The sequence below is a fragment of the Chlamydotis macqueenii genome, chromosome 1 (genome assembly GCF_036417535.1).
Source record: "Chlamydotis macqueenii isolate bChlMac1 chromosome 1, bChlMac1.mat, whole genome shotgun sequence".
In the NCBI taxonomy this organism is placed as follows: Eukaryota; Metazoa; Chordata; class Aves; order Otidiformes; family Otididae; genus Chlamydotis; species Chlamydotis macqueenii.
This window is the reverse complement of record NC_141556.1, coordinates 117,664,060-117,685,360: the sequence shown is the minus strand read 5'-3', so window position 1 is coordinate 117,685,360 and position 21,301 is coordinate 117,664,060. Positions and strand designations below refer to the sequence as shown.

At 39.7% G+C, this 21,301-nt stretch overlaps 1 protein-coding gene across 1 annotated transcript in view; it reads right to left on the bottom strand.

Annotated features, from left to right (window-relative positions):
• MORC3 (MORC family CW-type zinc finger 3) overlaps positions 1-21,053 on the bottom strand; it is a 29,338-nt gene extending 8,285 nt beyond the window's left edge. The window contains exons 1-13 of the mRNA XM_086765222.1: positions 20,947-21,053; positions 15,418-15,490; positions 11,579-11,711; positions 10,233-10,445; positions 9,811-9,960; positions 7,654-7,801; positions 6,316-6,447; positions 5,931-6,050; positions 5,396-5,493; positions 2,474-2,578; positions 2,241-2,363; positions 2,014-2,088; positions 548-590 (exon numbers count right to left, since the gene is read on the bottom strand). Coding sequence (XP_086621348.1) covers positions 548-590; positions 2,014-2,088; positions 2,241-2,363; positions 2,474-2,578; positions 5,396-5,493; positions 5,931-6,050; positions 6,316-6,447; positions 7,654-7,801; positions 9,811-9,960; positions 10,233-10,445; positions 11,579-11,711; positions 15,418-15,490; positions 20,947-20,985 — 1,452 coding nt within the window. The 5' untranslated portion in view covers positions 20,986-21,053. The remainder of the gene's footprint in view (positions 1-547; positions 591-2,013; positions 2,089-2,240; positions 2,364-2,473; positions 2,579-5,395; positions 5,494-5,930; positions 6,051-6,315; positions 6,448-7,653; positions 7,802-9,810; positions 9,961-10,232; positions 10,446-11,578; positions 11,712-15,417; positions 15,491-20,946) is intronic.
• Positions 21,054-21,301: the final 248 nt, after the last annotated feature.

Below are 21,301 nucleotides of genomic sequence, written 5' to 3'. Positions count from 1 at the left end.
CACACTTAGGAAATTCGATTCTGAATTACAATCTAAACATCCTCATCACTCAACCATGTTGATTCGCACCTGCATTTATTTTGAATTTGAGTGCCTCCTTGCAATACAAGTCTCTCCATCCCCATCCCCGGCCCCAGTTTAAGGGCATCTTTACTTTCATATCCTCATCACATCTCGCTACAACAAATCCACTTTCAATAATTAGATGTCATACCATAAAAATAAGTATGAGCGACTGACACCTTTTCTAGTACTGTTTTGTGAGAGGGCTTTCTCCCTCTCAAACACATTTTCATAAGTGCTACATAGAAAGCAATGGTGTACTTTCCACGACCAGATAGCAAAGACAGGGGATTTTTGGTATACTAATAGCAAGCATAATCTATACAGCCATCAAAACAAAACCAGGATGTTGAACCAGTCAGTTGGCCACTAGCTAAAGCAAACTTACTCAAAGCCTCGCCTATTCGATCAAACTGTGCAGTACTGTTGCCAGCAAGAACAACTCCGCTACCAAGGTCAGTTTCCTATCAACTTTAAGAGTTACCTGGTGGCTGTACTCTAGTCGCTTCTTCAGTTTTTCCCTGTCTCTGCACAGCATCAAGGAAAAAAAAATAATTAAGAGCTTATATTTAAAATGTTAATTCATTATAAACCAAACCAACCTCAAAATGTAAAAGCAAACACAATACTCCTTATCTCTGCTAGATACAACAAAGTTCTAAAGGAACATATTCTAGTTTACTGAATGAACATTTTCTGCATGAACTTAGAAGCTAGTCTAGTTTAAAGCTCGTTTAACTTCAAACAAGTTCTCTCTCAGATTAAGATTTCTTTTTAAAAATTGCAAAAACCCCTAAACTCCCAGTTTTAGAATGCTAGCCAGCATTAGTTAAAATTAACCAAGTCATTTTTTCCCCCATGCACATTAGCTAAGCATTCTCTTATTCTTAAATCAACCTATTGAGGTATTCAGCTGCTTCAACATGGACCTTGAAAATAATAGTTACCTAGACAAGGTTTCCTATCAGTTCTAACAGCTTGCTTCTTTAACATCCCAAACTATCTTCATACCGCTTACTACTATGAAACAATGCCCCTCTTTGAGAGCTGTACTTGAACATCAATTGCTGCATTGCTCTCCTTAGTAGTTATTAAATGAGAGAGGCCTCTTTTGTTATGACTTTCCTAATTTTGATTTGGGAGGGCAAAGAGGTATTAAGCCAGAGAAGAAGAAGAAAGAACAGTGCTATTCATCTGTTCACTGCTGTGATCAAGTCTTGATTTCAGGGCATTATTTTCTGGTCGGATATATTCCCAGAAGAGTTGCAATGACACCACAGGTGAAAGAATAGGTGTAAGAGACTGTGTTGGATGTTTGTCTCAACATTGTTGGAACATCAAACCACCACCTGCCATCACCGCCGTAACAATGGAGCACCAGTCAAACCACAGGACTAGAGGCTTCCCGTTTTCTTGCGAACCTGAATGCAGAGCCGATTCCAAGAAATTTAGCCTTACCTCCGCACACGCGCCCAGACCCAGGCCAGAAAAACAGAGGGGCCCAGAGACGGTATTGGGCATGCGTACCACCGCCAGGCGAGGGATGTGGTTAAGCAAACCAGCTCTTGGAATATGCTACATGATTCTTGGAAGGACAACGAATATGCAATGAGACAACCCAATAAAAGAACAGAAACAACCAACATCAGACGGAACATTCTCCCACCAAGTGAATTAGACTGTTGGGACATTGCAGCTCCGTGGTGGTAGTTATTGCAACTGAAGTTCTTTCCTCTCTTTCCTTTCTCTCTCTCTTTCTCTTGCATCTGCGAACTTGTCAGGCAAATAAAATTACCTGGCACTTGACTCCATTTTGAGTCTTAATTCTGTTCCCAAGAATATAAACAAAACCTCGCTCCAGTGTGTGACCAGCACTTGACATTAGGGCATTTAGCTTTCATGTTCCTTTACTATTATTGAGACACTCGTAAGAAAGTCTCTAGTACTCACTTTTTCTTGTAAGTTTTCTCATATGTAGGATGTATTAAGTCATCATCTTCTGGTTCTTCTGGCACATCACAATCCCTGAGTTAAGGAGGGGGAAAAAAAAAAAGAAAAAAAAAAAAAAAAAAAAAGAAAAGCCCCATGACAGAAACAGCTTAACACCCATGCTTAAAACAGGTGATAAAATAAGAACTAAAAGCAGTATTTAGATATTCATCAAAACTGGATTTTACCTGAATTGTGGGTCAGGGTTCAGTGAGCAGTACCACTTATCTGGCAAGTGCTCCATTCCATCTGGCAGCTTCCGCCATTTCAGACAGCCATCACATTGTACCCATGTCTGATCAGGCTGTTTTCTATAACGGAAAAAATAGTAGAACTTTCACATGAAAAGTTCATTTTCACGAATGCATGTAAAATGGTAATAGCAGTATGTAAAATTCTTCTATTTAGAAATGATACTCACTGTATCTCCTCAACTGGCAAAGCTAATGGACATTCTTCATTTTTCTTCCTTTTCATTTCATTCCAGTAATCATTAAGCTTTTCTCCTAATGCTGCTATTGTAAGTCTAAAAAGAAAAGTTTTTAAAAGACCACCTTAAATAATTAAATCCTAGCACAGAAAGAACATTTATAAACTACAGTGAAAGAATAAATGTATGAACCACTCCAGTATTTCTATTTACACAACAGTAAGCTTTTTGCTTTTAGAAAACCCTAGAAATGAAGAATTGTGTGAAGGCATGTTTGTCAACAAAGAAATTACTGGAAATATGAGTTGGAGCACTAAGAATGTGTCGTGGTTTTGTTTGGTGAGGGGGAGCTCAGTTCAGAAGTGCTGTGAACGTACAGTGCGAACCCTGAAGCTACCTCATCAGTTCAACCTCAATCATAGAAGAAACGAGTACAAAACCACTTCCGCCAATCCAGTATCCAGCTGTGTATTTGGCTGATGTTTCCGTACATCCATTAACGGCAGGTTCATGCCTACTCTTAAGGTGACATACAATACTACATGGAGATTGCAAGTGTATGATCACTTTAGTGTAGTATAAAGTCTACGTGCTGCTAAAAGGAGCAGGCCAGTCTTACCTAAGTTAATTTTTAGCTGCATTAGTTTCCTGATCAGGGCTCATCATGCAGCTCAATGACTACTAGAGCTGGCACACACAGGAGGGAGTGGTGCAGAAGAACAAGCCCCACACGTGAGGCAGAGGTAAGACTGCCTCTTGTCAGCATGCTGAATTTACATCAGACTGAAGCGGCTGGGTAACCAGAGCCTGAAAGGCAGTTCCTCCCTGCCTGGCTTATTCCAACACTTAGAGTAGCCCATCCCTTGAACTAACACAAACGTTTGTGCAGTGAATTCACATGACCTAGAGGGTTTTGATCTAGATCGCCTCTGAACCCAAGTCATTAATTTCTGTGACAAAAATGAGGAAGTACCACAAGGGCAGAAATGAGCAGCAACGCATGGATGGGATCATGTCTCTCTTCTGGAGAGGGAAGAAGGGCAGGTCAGCTTACACTGATCATGAAATTACAGCATCAGTTTTATGTTTGTTTTAGGCTGGAAAAATTACCTTTTGAAAACCTGTAGCACTCTTTGCAGAAAAACCTTTATAAAAGATCTTTCAAGTGTAGTATTTCTACACCCACGTTACAAGTGTTTTTAAAAAGAAAACAAGTAAAAGGCATTCAATGCTCACTGTGCCAGTCTGTGGGAACATAGTGCAAACCTCAGGAAACACAAATGACTATCCTACAGCATTCCTAATTACTGCCCCTCTGCCATCACACAGGAAATATTTCAGGGAACCTCTGTATTGAAAAAACTAAGAGCTATTTTCCAGTTTGACCAATTCCCTGATCTGCTTTACCATGTGTTCTCGTTAACAGCTCTGCTAGCACAATGGTGGCAGAAACACGGCAACTGCTTGAAGCTGGCAGTATCACTGCCAAGAGCAGCATAAACTGTGGGTACCACTTAAAGGTGCAAGCAGATTGAACTGCAGTGGCTATAGCAGCTATCAGGCTTGCTGCTCCTCCAGAAGGCTGCTGTTTCAAGAGCAGGAATGACCAGATTTATCTTGCTACAGTCCCTCAATTGCTGCAATTAACAGCTCTGTTTATTACAGCACTCTGGCATGTTTTCTGGGTTATCTTTATATGCAGAGCTGTGTATAAGCCAGCAATTCAGGAAAGGCACTGTGGACAGTTCAAGTTGCCAGTGGAAGCTGAACCACAACTGGCTGAAGGGCAAAACAAGCAGCTTGAAAAAGGTAATGACTTTTTTCATAGGTTTACCCCGCCTATGTTTGCAAGTCAATACCCTAAATGTCTAAATCCACATTGAAAGCAAGTGCCAGGGCACAGAGAAGGAAAGCACCTGCTCCTTTAAAGGCATATGGTCAAAAGAGCCATAAACAAGAACATAAAGAGACAAACCTGACTGACAAAGGAGGTGGTGATAAGAACAAACCTGGTCAGTCACAGTAAGTGGTAAGGATAAATGGAGTGTGAGAATGTTTATTTTTTTAGTTGGGAGGATAAGGAAAGAGAAGGAGACAGAGAGTCATAAAACCTGATCAATTAGCATTAACAAAGACAATAACCAGAAACAAACCTGGTCAGTCACACTAACTGACAGGCTATCAAGAAACTGCAGGTAAACTGGGATTTTGCAACTGATAAGGATGTAAACCTAAGGGTCCAGGATGACTGGAGAGGGTCAGTGGAACTATGCCAACCGATGAGACAACGTACATAGGAAAGGTAGAGCAGGGAGGAACAAGAGCAGGGGGTAGACAGAAAAGGATATAAAAAGAGCTGGTTGCATGCAAAACAGGTTCAGTCAGTACAGTTGTCTGGCTGAGCCCTGTGCCTGATCACTGCAGTTTGTCCTATCTTCTTATTTAATACTTTCTGTACTCTCTACATAATCTCATTCTCTATCCCATCTGTATGTGTATGGCAAGGACTAAGTGCCAGCTACTGGCAAGAGCTGTGTGTATGTGAGTGGATTTGGTGCTAGCTCCTGGAGTCAAGACCAAGTGTGGTGTCAGCCACTGAAGCAAGCAGGAGTCTCAGCTGCCACCCACTGAGGCAGGAACAGTGTGCCCCCCAAAACTCAGCTCCTGGGGTGGACCAGCATGAGTGAGGGGCATCATGTGTATGATACTCTAGACTTCACTGACTGCACGATGTATATATGACCAGCGTAGATGCAAACATCCCACTCCTATTGTTCAGAACAATCATGCAGTTTAATGATGGAACATAAGCTTTTATTCTTACTACTCAGAAAAGCAGAAACCTTTATCCTCAAGTATTTCAGAGCAATCAACACTATTCAATAGAAAGTCTACATAAAAATACACATTTACCTGTACTCATTTGTGTAGTCAAAATCTTGTTTGTTATGAGTTGGTTTTAGAAAGTTGCATTCAATAACCCCGACTACACCAACACCCATGTTGTTTGCCTGTAAGAAATTAAGAACCATCAGGAAAAGCAATATATATTTTATGCTAATACTGCAAGAGTTTGTCACAGGTAACTACAAGCTAAATATACACCAGGTAAAAATCAATTTTCTGGCTTATGATTCCCCTACAAAAAGAGACTCCTGACACAAATCCAGTAAATAAAAAAAATCCTCTCTTCCACCCCTCTGTTTTTCCTGAAAGATATGCTCAGGCCCATATTTTGTGTATCAAGCTTAGTTGCAAAGACAAATATTAAAACAACTGCATACAATCTAAAACAATCTTTAACTGCTGCACAAGCTAAAAAAAAAAGGTGGTTTTATAAAGGACACATTAACATCGTAGTTTCCATCTGTATTCTTTTTTCAAATCAGCGTTTGAGTGAAAATTATTTCTACAGATGTTAAAATATTTTTCAGCTTTAATTTCTTACCTTTAACTGACAGCCAACTCTTTCATAAGCTTTGATGAGTCTGTTTTTATGGTACATCATTATTCCATAGTGATCTTTGTTTCTGCAGTTAAATCCAAAAGTAATTCTTACTGTTTTAGCCTTTTACCAGAGATTAAGGAAAAATCTGCTTAATCTCATGTAACACAAATACATAGTTACTCCAAGTGTTTATTCTAAACTGGATCCTGGAACTTACTTTCTTTATATTGAGATAATTCCTTCAGTATCCGCCCCCCCCCCCCCAAAAATTAAAAAATAAATCACATGACTAACTGTGACATACCCAGCAGAATCCAGACAGTTTACATAAAAAGTCACATCATTAAATTCAGCATGCAGTGATATAAATACTAGCAAAGGATACATTCAGAAACTTTGGCCTATATATATCATGTTCAATGAAGGCAAGGCTTTTGGAAACCAGCTGTGTTTTCACTTTTTGTCCTCGCAGAATGATCTGCATTGTTGGCTTCAGATACAAAATACTGCAATAAGCCTACAAAACATACAGCAACTCCTATTATCAAAAAATAAAGCCCAAAACCTCAAGATATTAATATTTTACAATACACATTATGCTTAGGAAGACAAACTCAAGTTTTAATTAAATTTTATGAAATGTGGTTTTTTCCAACTTGCAGAAAAATAGGAAATGCAGGTGTCCATAGTAAGCATACATATATCGCAAATTAAATGAATATCAATTGAAGGATAACTTATATTAATATGACAAGTTAATCAGGTGTTTGAAGATGCAGTTTTACCACTAAAAGAGCTCTCAAACACACAAGCTTCTTTTCTTAACCTTTATTAAGAGCTTAAAAAATTCTACTACAAACTTTAAAACAACAAAGTGTGTTAAATGACTGCGTCTTATCATAGCTTGATAATAGCTATGCAGTATTCTTGTAAATGTGTAGATCTATAAACTCTAATCTGCATTTATTTATAATTATATTTACAACTTCTAATAATTAAAGTGGATATAGGACTTCAGTGAGTCTCAGAATCATGGAAGGTTTTAGTTCAACCAGAATAATACTTCTGAGTATTATCCCCAAGAAGTGCCTAGAACACCTATTAATTCGAGATGGCACTTCCTTACAAAAAGAAGCCTTCAAAGCTTATGAATCAATAGAGGAGACAACAGTCGTATCAATTAGCCTACAGAAAAGCCTTGTCCCTGTGTGTATGCATGTATTCAAACAATGGAGCTCCTTTACCTCTTTTTGAAACCTAGAAATAACATTGCCAACTAAAACCTTTCTGTTTTAGAAGATCCACATGGGCATAGTATCATTATTATATGCATGTATACGTGCACCACAATGGGATGTTTACTCTGTTGACAACCAGACACCCCCCTATTTAATTTCTAAAGCTACTGACTGCATTTTCTTCTTGCTCCTCATTGGATAATGATGGCTACCTTTAACAGGAAAAGTTATTTGCACAACTACATAAACCCAAGTAATTTCCTTGTAAATAAACAGCAAATGTTTACACAAGTTCACAAATACATTCCACCTTCAATTTTCAAAATTAATGTTGACAGATCACCCTAATATTTAAATTCTGACATTCGTACTCCCTGCATAATCAACACTTCAATAGGACAGTACATTATGTTAAAACAAAAACATACACCCTCCAGCTTCCAAAGATAAATAAATAACTACATTTTTAAAAATGTCATACATACTCGCAGTGAGTAGTCACTTTCTGGAACAATCTGGTCCAGTCTCTCTTGTTTTTTATATCCTCTTTTCCCTGTTTCATCTAAGTCTTCTGGAATTCTGATGTCATATTTATCCTTGTCAAAGTCAAACTCTGTTTTTTCATTTTTATCTCTAAGAAATAAGATTTTTAAAAACATTATACATACTAATTATGGGACAAAAAGCCAGCACAAGATAAGTATTGTCATAGACCCAGCAGGTATCACAAAGATGCAAGAAAAAGGGAATTCTTTTGAGGCATGGTAGTTTTCCTCACAGATTTGCTAAAATTCACATAAATAAAGTTCAATAGTTCCTTTCTGATACACAAGGAATACAAGAGAAGTGACAGCAAGTGAGACATTCATGAATTCTAACTTAATTCTGACCAGGACACACTTCAAAAATAAAACCAGTCTGTATCAATATCAAATTCCAGATGGACGAAGACATACGCGTTCCTTCTAAATGCAAAATTTCTGAACACTACAAATTGCCTTCCTAATATTTTTAATGCTGCAAAAATGAAACTCACCATAGCTTTCTAATGCGATAATAATAACAATTTCTTATTACACCACTCACCAGATGTATACACTATATTTAGTTCCACATGGATACACTGCACTATACTGGCAGTACCTTTGCACAACACTGAGATATATCATAGTTGGCACAAATATTCCAGAAAAAATTCCTGAAACAGCTCTGTTTTTTTTCAAAGCAGATTCAATTACAACATATAAGAAACAACATGAACCCCCCAAAAGTGTTCTTTCCCACAACTTCCCACGAATACACTCCAAAATTCAAAACATGAAAGTCATTCTGCCCAATCAGCTGAGTTCACTGCATTTTCTTTTGCTCAAGTAATGAAGTGATGCACATCCCTCAAAGTGTTCATACCTAAAAATAAATGAAAGTCTAACTGAGCAATGTAAGTTACTTTCTGAAGTGTTAAAAGTTAAGTTTTTCTTATGGAGCAGGTGGCAAGGGGAAACAACCAGAAACAGTAATACATTTGTTACCTCCAGTTTTCATGTATTAAAATCTCCCAAGCTAGAAGTGATTCAGGGCTCTAATACTAGCAAGAAATAATAATAATAATAATAATAATAAAAAACCAACCCTGAACTCTTTCCCTCCTATAATTGACTGAGATTTTTTGTCTTGTAACATCTAACCTATACTCACCCAGGTGTGGTTTCCTGCCCCCCTCCCCCTTGCTCTTTTTCTGATGGGCAACAATAAAGACAAGAAACTGAGAAACAAGCTAGTTTCTTGCCAAATTCACAGGACTGAAACAGTTCAAATTTACTTACTCTGGATACTTCGTTATTTCACATATTTAAAACTACACTAAATACTGAGAACACTGAATAACACAGTACAAGGCAACATTTTCCCAACCAATGAGTTCCATCACAGTTAAAGGCATGCTACAGCTTTTCTGGATAGATCAGACAGGTTCCCTGCTAATAAGGCAGCAGCAAAGACCCAAAGGAAAGGGAAAGGAGATGGGAAGTGATGACACAGAACTGCCACTGCTACAGAAACAGCTGTTAAAAAAAAAAAAAAAAAAGGCTGTGAATTCACTGCTGTGAATGATCCCACAGAGACAAATGACAAATAGGTAAATAGATAAAAACACAGAACTGTATTTATTTACTACGGTTTCTATTTATTTTATGATAAACAGTTAAGAAGTTTAGAACAGTCTAGATTCCTCTAGAAGGATACTGCTGACTCCAAACTTAAAAATCCCCAGTAATATTTGCATGTACACACAAATATTTTTTTTTTGTTTGAAATTTTGCATTCATAATTGCATAGGTCTGAAATAACAGCTTTGTAATTTATCTATTTCAATTTTCCTTCTGGCAAAAGCAACAGTATCTTATAAAAAAACAAATAGAAGTCCTTTACATTCCCCTACCTTCTGCTTTGTTACCTGAGATACTAGCAACAGCTCTCACGCAACATTACAGCCCTTCAATCATGTGAGTTTGAGTCTAGTTTCCAGTTACAACTAACTGCCCACAGTCTTTTGGAATTATTCTACGAAAAACCCCTTGTATGTTTGCATACACTGAAATACAACAAACTAAATGAGAGATATAAGAGACTGGACTTCATCTTACCTTCTCAGATTCCAAATGATAATTCTTGTTCCTTTTTTCCCTATTATAACATCTAGCTCTGCCAATAATTTCTCCTCAGTAGAAAATAAAGAATGTGTTAAGATGGCCTTCAGGCTGTTTTTGGATTCTGCTGGATCACTTATCTGTCGTAAGCACTATGTTAAGGAGAGTAACTTTGAACAAAGTGAGCTTTCAGAAGATGAGGAAACTTCTGCAATAGTATCCTGTACTCACTTCACAGGTTCTCATTCCACATCTCAGAGCTGCTACAAATTTAAAGGCTTTAACAGTTTACAGCCTTCCTTGCATCCTACAATTTGTTTAGGGTATCCATAAGACTAGATGAGGAGATTTCCTTCACTATCATCCAAATTTTGCACGTACCCACAACTTTTCATTCAGAAGTTTTTGAAAGGATATGTTGGTTGTTGAATGTCACTATAGGAACCATGACATGTTCTGCTTTCGTGACTTCAAGAAAAGTCTGAGATAACAGGCCCACACTCATGGTTTCTTCATTCTTGGTGAAGACTATTGCGTCTTTTCCCAGGCGCATGGACCCCGACTTAAACCCATTTCCATACAGTCCCACTGGAACACGGCCATTCATAACAGATTTCTCACTGAAGCCAAAGCTGAAACATATGAAAACATTAGAAGAGTGTAAAAAACCCTATAAAACTTGAAAATCAAAAAGATTCATGCAAGACTTACCAGATTAGACTTAAAGACAATGAGTTAATCTCTTGGTTTAGAGATTAGGGACTACTGCACAATTAAACAATGTAAATTTAAGCAAATCCTGAAAGTTACTTGTGTAACACCACAAGAATTCAGGGAAATCTACTTTCATCTTTAAGTATGGAAAAGAAATATAGTCTATCTGAAATTATGCAACAAGCATTCTTATAGGGTTCTAATAGTTATCCTGTGGCTTCACAATAAATATTAAGAAAAGGACCTAAAGCTTCCCCTCACCCTCCACTTTTGATCTACAATTTTTCCGTTAGTATTACACATTACATTTAAAGCAGAACAGGTAACTATATGGAACATGGAATTTAGCCAGCAAGCTATTAACTATGGTATCTAACAGAAAAAAAATCCCCCCAAACCAGTTTGAATTCAAGCTTGCTCAAGTTTAAGCCCAAAGATTTATCTGCAGGCAGAGCAATCTTTCATACTAAAAGAGCAATTGACCAGTAACCTCTTTGCTAACTGTAGAAGTAAGAGTTGCAGAAAGATCAGTTCAAACTGTATAGAATATTTAAAACTAAATACACAAACAACATCAATATCATTATCACGCCCTTAAGTTTCCCATAACATCTTCTATTTTCAGAACTCCAAAGGGTTTGAAATCTCCCTTTTTCCCTTGCTCACTAACTTAAACTAAAGGAATCTTGAATTAAAAAAAACCAAAACAACCTAAAACAAAAACAAAACAAACAACAACAACAACAAAAAACCCAGACAACTAAATCCTCCTTAGCTCCACTAAATGGCACTACAGAGAATTTACACAGAATAACCACTGCACGGAAACTTAAATGGGAAGGCTGACAGAAAGGATAAAATGAAAAAAAAAAAAAAAAAAAAAAAGAAAAAAAATCGAAGTCTCACTTGGATAATCGCTTACTTTCAGAAATGTTAAGTTTATGAACAAAATTAGTCAATTACATACAAGAAAAAAGTAACAAGCTGAGCAATAATAGAACTAGAAGCTAGAATTTTTACAAGGAAAAAAAATGCAAAAGAGGTTATCCACCTTAGCATTTTGTGCAGCTTCTCTGAGTTCATACCATTTCCATTATCAGTGAATGTCAAGCATATATTGTCATTTATCACAGTTTTGTCTATCCATATCTGTTTAGCGCTCACATCTGGATCATAAGCATTATCTGCAGAGAAAGAAAGCAAACACAGGTAGGATACTGAAAAGCAAAAATTAAACAGTTGATGTGTAAACATATTTTATCATTTTAAATTACAGTGAAGATGTCAGTAACTCTTCCAAAGTTACTTAAATCCACACATATCATGCAACAGAGCTTTATCTAGCAGGAATACACATACAATCAATCTGCCAAACGTTAGCCTTGCAACACTGCCAAACAGCTATGTGGAAGAGCTGTCCTTAACTTTATTACGGTGCTACACTTGCATGTGTATTTATTTGGTGAACATGGCAGCTTAATGTATCTCCCTAATCATGGACCTATGACCCTGAAGAGTCACAGGCTAAACTAATGTAGCTCTAAAATCGCGGCCACAGTTCAGTATGTAATACAGTTGCAGAAATCTTGTGGTGGCACAGATACAAATTTCTCAGCTAAGTCACCAAATATTAGTCAACATTTGCACAGATGCGAGAAGTCATAGTTTTTAATAAAGTACATGTTACGCTATAATCTAAATCTTCTAGAATACGATCTTCTTTAGAGATGACAACACTAAATCAAAACATTATGATGAAGCAGCTGCTTCAAAACTTGGCAAACCTTGCCCGAAAACAACACACAATTTCCAAGCTATTACAGGTGACAGTAATACTTAGGCAAAAATTTAGGTGGAGACAAGCAGCTCAAATGCAAGAATAGAAAGTAGAAATTGTCTTGGTTTCATTTTCATTTCCTGGCTCCTTAGTAGCTGTTGCAGTAAGTACTTTCTCCCAGTCATGCAAACTGACTGGCTTTCAGGATGCTAAGTTATTGTCCACAATGCAAACAATGACACATCGCTAATATATATGGCTGCAATAACATCTTACCTGCCTGCAGGCCTGCAGGCTTTTTAATTGGGAAATCAGATTTGAAATACTATCACTTCAGATAATCAAATTTGAGACACTTGAAAAAAAAAAACAACCAACAACAACAACAAAAACCAACAACCAAGAGAACCGAAGCCCAACACCCCACATCCCAGGTAATTCTGTGAAATCTAGAATTTTGACTCCACAAGCACAGGAGATTTTGGTGAAAGAAACTATTGCTGCTCTGCTACCACATCACTTCCATTCTAACTGAGTCGAGCGTCTCAAATATGTATTTTGCTAGTGTGAGTTGTTCAAATCTAAGAAGGTATGACTTTCACAGAAGGGAAGTACAAATGCTTTAAACTAAACTTTGTATTTACAGGATTTGAAAGCGCTTGTAGCACTGCTACTGCAAGCGAAATAGAAACCATGGCTCCACAAACATTTCTTAGCAAAGCTAGTTTAAATTTGATCTCCCTAACACCACTTTCTTGCATTCCTTTCCCCTCCTTCCCCAGCACTGTGCTACTCATGAAATTTGTGACGGGGGAAAGCGTGTGGAGGAGGAGGAGGGGTGGGATGTGATGGCACTGCAGGAGGCAGTGCCCTTGCGTCACTGCCTGTTTCGCAGGTTCAGCTGAGGGCCATAAATAAACAGTTCAAGCCAACACTGCAGCCTATGAAAAGGAATCACAGCTTGGTAGGTTGCTTTCTACAAAGATAAAGTACAAAATGCATTCACTGTGAAAAAGTTAATAAAATACATTTCAGCATCAACAAAAGAGGATATTTCAAGTACAACTGAAAGTTTGCAAGTATTCTTCTAATACTATGTACAGGTCTTCTTATTTGCTAGCTCACCAGCTATCTCTAGGAGTCCCATTTGCCCTCTTCCAAGTATCACCATTAGGTCACCTAAATTTAATCTGACTGAGGACTAACAGGAGAAGCCAGCAGTATAACCAGCAAAAAGTTGACAGGAGAGACTAGAGCTTAAAAGGCAAATTTTAGCATACAGATTATTACTGTTTTAGGTCAGTTCGCATAAACTAACATTCAGGTCTCCATAATGTAACCCTACTTATATCATTTTATATCTGGCATATGATACAGCATGTGAAAGACAGATTATAAAACTTATTTAAATAAACATAACTAACTAGAAGCCTTTACAATCAATATATTGCTACCATGCATTTGAAGCTTTGTTAAAGCAACACGTGACAAACCAGAGGCAACGGAAGACGACAAGTTCTCATGCCTTGCACAGCACATCTACGATTATTCCAGCCAGCTATGGCATGGGGTCATAAAACAACTGAAATTACTTCATATTTTGTTACCCCAAAACTAGCCAGGCCTTCGCACAGCCATGTGGTTCTGCTTTCCTCCTTTGTGACAGCTCTGGCCTTATGTAGCTGAAAAATGCCTACTTACTTTTGTTAAGTTAATTTTCTGGATTAGCAACAACAAAACTTATGCACAGGAAGCACAAGAATGTGTGACCAGAAGAGTTGCTCCCTTTGGCAGCAGCAAACTGCTAGATAAGCTTGGCAAGCTTTATTTCAGGAGACCAGTTAAAGAAAGCCTGCTAATCATTCCCCAACTCATAAAACAAGCAACTTTGACGATTTTTAGTTAACAGCTATTCAAAATGAAACGCAAGACAATTAACAGGAGCTAATAAATTAAACATGCACAAGCTCTAGCTAACAACAGATGACAGAGACAATGACAAAAAGCAGAACTCTTTCTTTGGACACTGATGGATGGACCATTGAAAGGAACCACTCAAGTATAACCCTGAAGATATTCAGCCAGAAACTTGGTAACCCAGAAGAAGAAAATTAGGACGTTGAGGGGTATTGTGACAATGTGCAAAAGCTACTATTGGATGTTTTGAGGAAGCATCAAAGAAGAGGGAACAGTCAAAGTGGATGGGAGATGGATGGTATAATGCAGGGGCACAAATAACACAGGCTGATTGTGCATGAGTATGATTGGATGCTGTGCTACCCTGTTGTACACACTTACTAAACGCTATTTCTAATTATTTCCTATGTGAGTGTGCTCTCTGTTCTTCAGTGTGTGCCTGTACACATTTGTGCTCCTAGCAGACTTCAAGTTGGACAAGCCAACAAGTCAGAAGAAACCAGCAACCACAGAGATCCCAGGTCTAAGCCAGAGACTGGTAAAAAGCCCAGGACACGGGTACTGGAAGGACTTACAGGTCTTGCTGAAACACCCAGAAGTGTGGGTAAGCATGAGTGATAAGTGAGTGAAACTATGTGTATGTGTCACTAGTGAACTTTAAACCTGGTTAGCCAGGAAGCAGGAACAGGATAAGGCCATTTGTCCTGTTCAAGTTTTTGAGCACTGCTTGTGTTTATGTGGGTTCTCGCGAAGTTACTATCCTCCTGCCTGTGCTAATCTGTTCACAGCCAGATGCCTCTGTACAGGATGCAAGCGTGCTCACGCATCTTTGGAATGTGCACTCAGCCTTACTACTCTGTGGGCCTGAGAACAGCAAAAAGCAGTGGGCTTGCATTTGTGGACTAGAAAAGAGGGAATTCACTTGGTCCCACAGTCTTCTACATTTGGCAATCCTTAATAAATTCAGTAAAAAGAAACCAGCAAATCCCACAAGGCCCCTGCAACTGATGTCACATAGTACATATGGAGTTAAGAAAGAAAAAAGTCAATTAGACTGTAAAAAAAAAAAAAAAAAGTTGTAAGATTCTGAACGGTAACAACAGGATCAGCTTCTTCCCCTACCTGAAGAAAAAAAGTTTTACAACAAGAAAGAAGTATTACAATCAAGTACTCAGGCAAATTATTGATCCACATACCTATAAGTTCTGCAATTGCACTGAAAGGCCAGGTGTGACTGGTAGAGTTGGTATGCAAGAACTTTGGACAAAGCTGAAATAAATCACAAACAATGGCATTAGTTTGCGCTCTTCAACAACACCAAACCAGAAAACAGTATGTTAAATAACATAACATCAAATGAAATGTTTTGTACAATACTACCAAAAGGCTGTAGTTTAATTTACTGTAAGATATTGGCATACTAACACCTTTTAAGGGGAATATTAATACAGGTATTAAAGCAAAACAGCAACACAGAATTCAGCACAGTATAATACTATATTCTGAGCATGCATTATATTGTCATCCTATCAAATTCTCTTTATATTTATAAAAAATATAAGGAACTATTGCTATATACTGATGCTAGAGGTTACAGAAAACATCAAGTCTCAGTCCAAATCTAGTAACAGAAGCACATGCTTTCAAGTGTTAAAAACATACACCTTAAACCATGAGTATTACGCTTAATCTGAAAAGTGAGCAGCACTCAATATACTCAGTGGCTTACTGTCCGATGTCAATGCTCCTTTTGCCCATATTGATAAAAATTACCTGTCAGATTCTCTCAACTAGTGGTCTGTGCTTTTAGAAATTTGATCTCATGTACTTTATCCTCACTTATGATAAGATGTTAACCAGAGGAAAGTAGCCACTACTAGGATGAGATGAGAACAGACAAATAAAGTACCTATTTATGGGGCATATCCTACAGACATCAGTGACAAAAGTATTCTCAAGTAATTTATGAAAACCTCTGTTCATATACATTCACCTAGACCAAAAGACTAGGAAAACCAGAACTAAATAGCCATGTAACTTAAGGATTTGTCAGTGCAGTGTTTGGAGAAATTTAACTGCTGAAACAGTTATGCATTTGCATTACCACTGAGAATATCTATATTTATACTTTCACAAGGCCTTTAACACAAATCCACCGCACATATATGCTTAAGTCTCACTGGCATAGTTATGTTGGTGACATAAAAAGCAGAGTCTATGAATACATAATGCTGGAAATAGTCCTTGTACAGTGCAGTTACATCAACAATCATAACATAATCCACATAATAATATACATACACAAAATTAGAAAAATATTTTTGAAGTGTGTACATATCCATACTTCAGCAACTTTAAAGAACTACTACACTGACAAGCACTTTTATACAGTTAGTGAAGTCTAAATAAGAGCAAGCAACCACTTCAAGTCTCCAAGTTCATTTATCAACAAAAAAGAATAATGCTACAAGCAAGTTCTAGGACCATGAGCCAGGTACCAGAGCAGGAATAAGATAGTAGCAGCCACCCTAGTTCAGATCAATATAAATTGCCAAGAAACCTCACCTTGATTCTAAGGTCATAAGAGCACAGGACATACTTTCAGACTGCAACTTAATCCCTGCATTTCTCCATGGAGCTAGAGTACAATTATGAATAGACATCATGTTCTTCGTTGCCATCTGTGCTTTAAAACTCCAGTTTTATAAAATATGGTAAATTGAATCACGCTAAGTCACTGTGCCCCTTTCAAATTCCTAACAGATACCAACATCAAGCCTATTAATGGAAACCTCACACACTCCATGGCACATAGTTAAAAGGATCTTTCCATTTCTTTCGCTACCATACAGTAACTCAGTGGATCTTAAGACCTCTGTATCATTCTCTTCACTTCAGCCTTTTACAGTGCTGGCAGCATTTGTTCCTCTGCTTTCTAAGCTTCATGATCAAAATAATACACAAGAAATAACTCTGGAGATTTTTTTCCCTGCCTGAAATCCCTCCTTCTTAAAACATAAACACTAACATTCATGAAAATGCCCACCTCACAGATGCACATTCAAACATCCAGCATCTGCTCAACTCACTGCTAAAATATTTTTCTGCTGCTAGCCAGTGAAGAACTTCAGCCACACAACCCAGGCAGACTGGGACCTCTGGAGCTACCGGCATTGTGACCTCAGCAACATGGATTTGGTGAAAAGTCCTGTCTGTAGTTTTGATAAAGGCATGAATTCACAGTTGTGAACCTCCCCTGGTCACCAGACAATGCTGATGCAGGAAGGAACCTCAGTGTCACCAATACTAACATAATCACAAGTAAGCATCCTTTTTTCTGTGAAGCAAAGCATACATGTGCATGGCAAAAAAATTTCTTCACATGTCACCTGTGTAACACAGTGCTTTTCCATCCCTCATTTCACTGCTGTGCACTAATGATTAACTCTGAAAAAAAAACAGCCTTTTAAAGAAACAGTAAGTTCTATAAACAAACAGAAATTACACTGATCTTCTCTGAATCGCTGTTTCAAGCAGTAAGGTTTTAAGAAAGGCTGGATGATGGTACACAGAACTGGGAATTTGTGAACTGTTTATATGAAATGAGAAGATATGGGTTGGAACACAGGAACTGTAAGAAACTGACCCTTGGCTCTCATCTCTCCTTCAGCAAAAGGCGAGCGAGTATTCCACAGGGTAGTTCATGGCAAAGTCTACCTCAGAGCAGACACCACCCTTTGCTCATGTAAAGCACTGAAACAAGATAACGCCTCTGCAATAACGTATTTAAGAAGGGGAAGACCAAAAAAAAAAGAAAAGAAAAAAAAAAAAAAAGAGAAGCTGTGAAGAAGCTGGAGCAGGGGCAGAGACGGGGAGGCGCAAGCCTTGTGGGCCTTGCAGGATTCACCCTCTGGCCTCTCGCTGGGCAGCCGACTGGGCCCAACTCGGCCCCGCCTGGCTGCAAGAAGCGGAGAGGAGATGAGAAGAGAACCTGAGAGGTGTCTGCCAGCCTGTTGTGAAGAATTTCTGGTGAGAGGAACGGCTGCAGACGCCAAGGTCAGTGAAGAAGGAGGGGGAGGATTAATGTGGCTCCTGGCCAGAATTCCCCTGCAGCCCGTGGTGCAGCCCATGGTGGAGCAGGTTGTCCCCCTGCAGCCCATGGAGGTCCACGGAGGAGCAGAGATCCACCTGCAGCCCATGGAGGACCCCACGCCAGAGCAGGTGGATGCCTGAAGGAGGCTGCGGTCCATGGAGGGCCCGCTGGGGCAGCTGTTCTGGAGGGACTGCACCCTGTGGAAGAGATGACCCACGCCGCAGCAGTTTCATGAAGGACTGCAGCCTGTGGGAGGGACCCCACGATGGAGCAGGGGAGGAATGTGAGGAGTTATTCCCTCGACAACAACGAAGCAGCATCATAAAACAAAGTGTGATGAACTGACCGCGACCCCCATTCCCTCTTTCCCTCTGTGCCGCTCGGGGAAGGGGAAGGTAGTAGAGATAATGTTAAGCCTGGGAAGAGGGAGGGGTGGGGGGAGGTTATCTTGTTCTCTGTCTCATTATCCTGCTTTTGGAAATAAATGAATAGCTTTCCCCAAGTCGAGTCTGTTTTGCCCGTGACGGTAACGTTAAGGATTTCTCCCTGTCCTTATCTCAAACCTCGAGCCTTTTTCTTATATCATCTCTCCCTGTTCTCTCAGAGGGTTGGGGGGATGAGAGAGAGATTGTGTAGTCTGGCCCTGGTCTGGGCTGAACTACAACACTAATACATTTTGTTACTAAGTGCATTTTGGTTAGTTTCATTTTTTCTCCTGAGAACAAGTGCAGTCAAGTCCTGCTCGGAGATACAACTAAACATCCCTCTCCTTGAAACTGCATATACAGTGCACATTATAAAAAGACTCAGCTGCACTAAGAGGAGCATCTCCTACAATCATGACCAGCAAATATTTAAGAATAAACCTGCTGATCTCTCAAAAATGACAGAAAGCTTTGGGAATTTTTATTTTCCAAGAAAACTGGAACTCTTCCATCCCTTGCAAAACATAAGGCGTGCACAAGTTAAGCTACCACTGAACAATTTGTCTTGTCTTATACAATTATTTTGCAACTTTTTGGGGAACAAACCCACTGCCATTTTCCCTCTCTTGCTTTTGTTCCACCTGACTGCTTGTTTCTTTCCTGCCTTTCTTCCTCTCTCCCAGTTAGTCTACTTACATGATTGTGTAATGAGCTGATCCAAAATAAAAAAAAAAATTAAATCTTATTTTTAAGCTGGATCACTTCCTTGATCAGTCTCATCACACAACTGAGCAAAAAATTTACCAGAGCAACAGAAGGAGCTAGCTTGCAGTGTGGGAATGAGTTACCAGGCTTGCTCACACTGCCTGTGTTGTTTATATATACTTCTGAAACGAAGAGAAACTCTAACCATTCTATGATTCTATGATTTTGGTGAAACGCAACATATTTCCAAAGAACAGCTGCTGGCAGAAGAGTCTGTGACCATCAGCTCTCTATTGTTCACTAGAAAAGAGAGCCTTTTACAGTGTAGGACACAAGCTGTTGAAAAACTGCTTCACTTCTTTAGTGAAAACCCACAAAAATCACAGCTTTCACTGGAAATAAGAATGAATGAAAACTTTCAGTTATGTCTACTGGCAAGCAAAACCAAACAGCATCCTAAAAGTAGTTCAGAAAGTTCCCAATTGCACCAAGCTGAGAACAATTTTAAACTCTGTAGCCTGATTTGTGATGTGTAGTTTGTTTTTTTTTTTTTGCAAAGGCTGATTATTAATTCCAATGTATTTTCCCCCCTGAAGAAGATTAACGATGCATTAAAATCAAAGGGAGACATCCTCTCTCTTTAAAAAAAAAAATTCTGTTATCTAAAGAAGGACAAGAATACTCTAATAAAACATATCAGACAAACTGCAGATTTCAAGGACTTAAACGAAATTAAAGATCTGAAACGTAAGTGTAATTCTTGAACTTCAAGTAGATTACATTCATAGCTAACCTCCACAATCATGACAATTTATATTAAGGTAATTTAAGTAGTGCTGAGAATATACTAACATGTTTTTCACTCAAATGTTTGGCAAGTTACTGTAATGATCCAGCTTCTTTCCACTACTGTATAAATAATGTTATGAGCCAGGCGTTTGCAACTATAAGTGTGACTTAGCCGAAGTCAGAAAAGCTTTAAAACACACCCTGTTTCATCGATGATGTATCAAACAACTGAAAAAGTAGCTTTAACTTAATTTGCATCAGCAGAAATAAGGAAATTACCTATTGCCACAAAAGGACAGCACCGAGCAACCCTGCGCCTGAGAAGCGCAGCACAGCAGTGGGTTTAACTGCATGCACGTTCGTCACCCTTGTTAAAATATAATCAGGCCTCTTGCAAAGAGTCGTTAAGACTTTAAGTTACAGGCTTCCAATTAGAGGTCACTACGCTCAGAACTGACCTGCAGCACACCGTGAAATCCTTCCCCTCCCCCCCCTCCGCCTCCAACAACCAACCGACCCGACCCGACCCACCCACCCACCCACCCACAGGCCGTAACTTCCCCTCCTGCCCCGCCGGAGCGAACCGAGACGGTTTTGTGCCGAGACCCATGACCGGGTCCGCCAGGCACCCCACCCGGGAGCTTGTCACCGCCGCCCCCCGGGGGCTGCGTCGCCTCAGGAGCCCCCCTCCGTCCCTTTCCCGCGCCACTCACCGCGCTGAGGCGGATGCCGCCCTGTGTTTTCGCCGCCATCTTCAGCGCCGCAGCCCAGCGCCGGGGCGGGAAGGAGGCTGGGGACAAGCGCCCGCACTTCCGCCTCGCGCGCCGCCGGCGCCCCCGCTCCCGGGGAGAGGCGGGGCCCTTGGGCCCCCCCCCCCCAGGCCACGCCCCCTCCCCCGGCGGGCGGGGGCGGCGGTTACGGGAAGGCGCTGGGCTGGAGCGGGGAAGTGCGGGCAGTTCCGCCCGCCGCCGGCGGTGGCGAACGGGCGCTCTTCCGTCGGCAGGGTCGCAGCGGTAGGGGCGGTTCTCCGGCGGCAGCACCGTTTAAATGAGTAGAGGGCACGGAGCA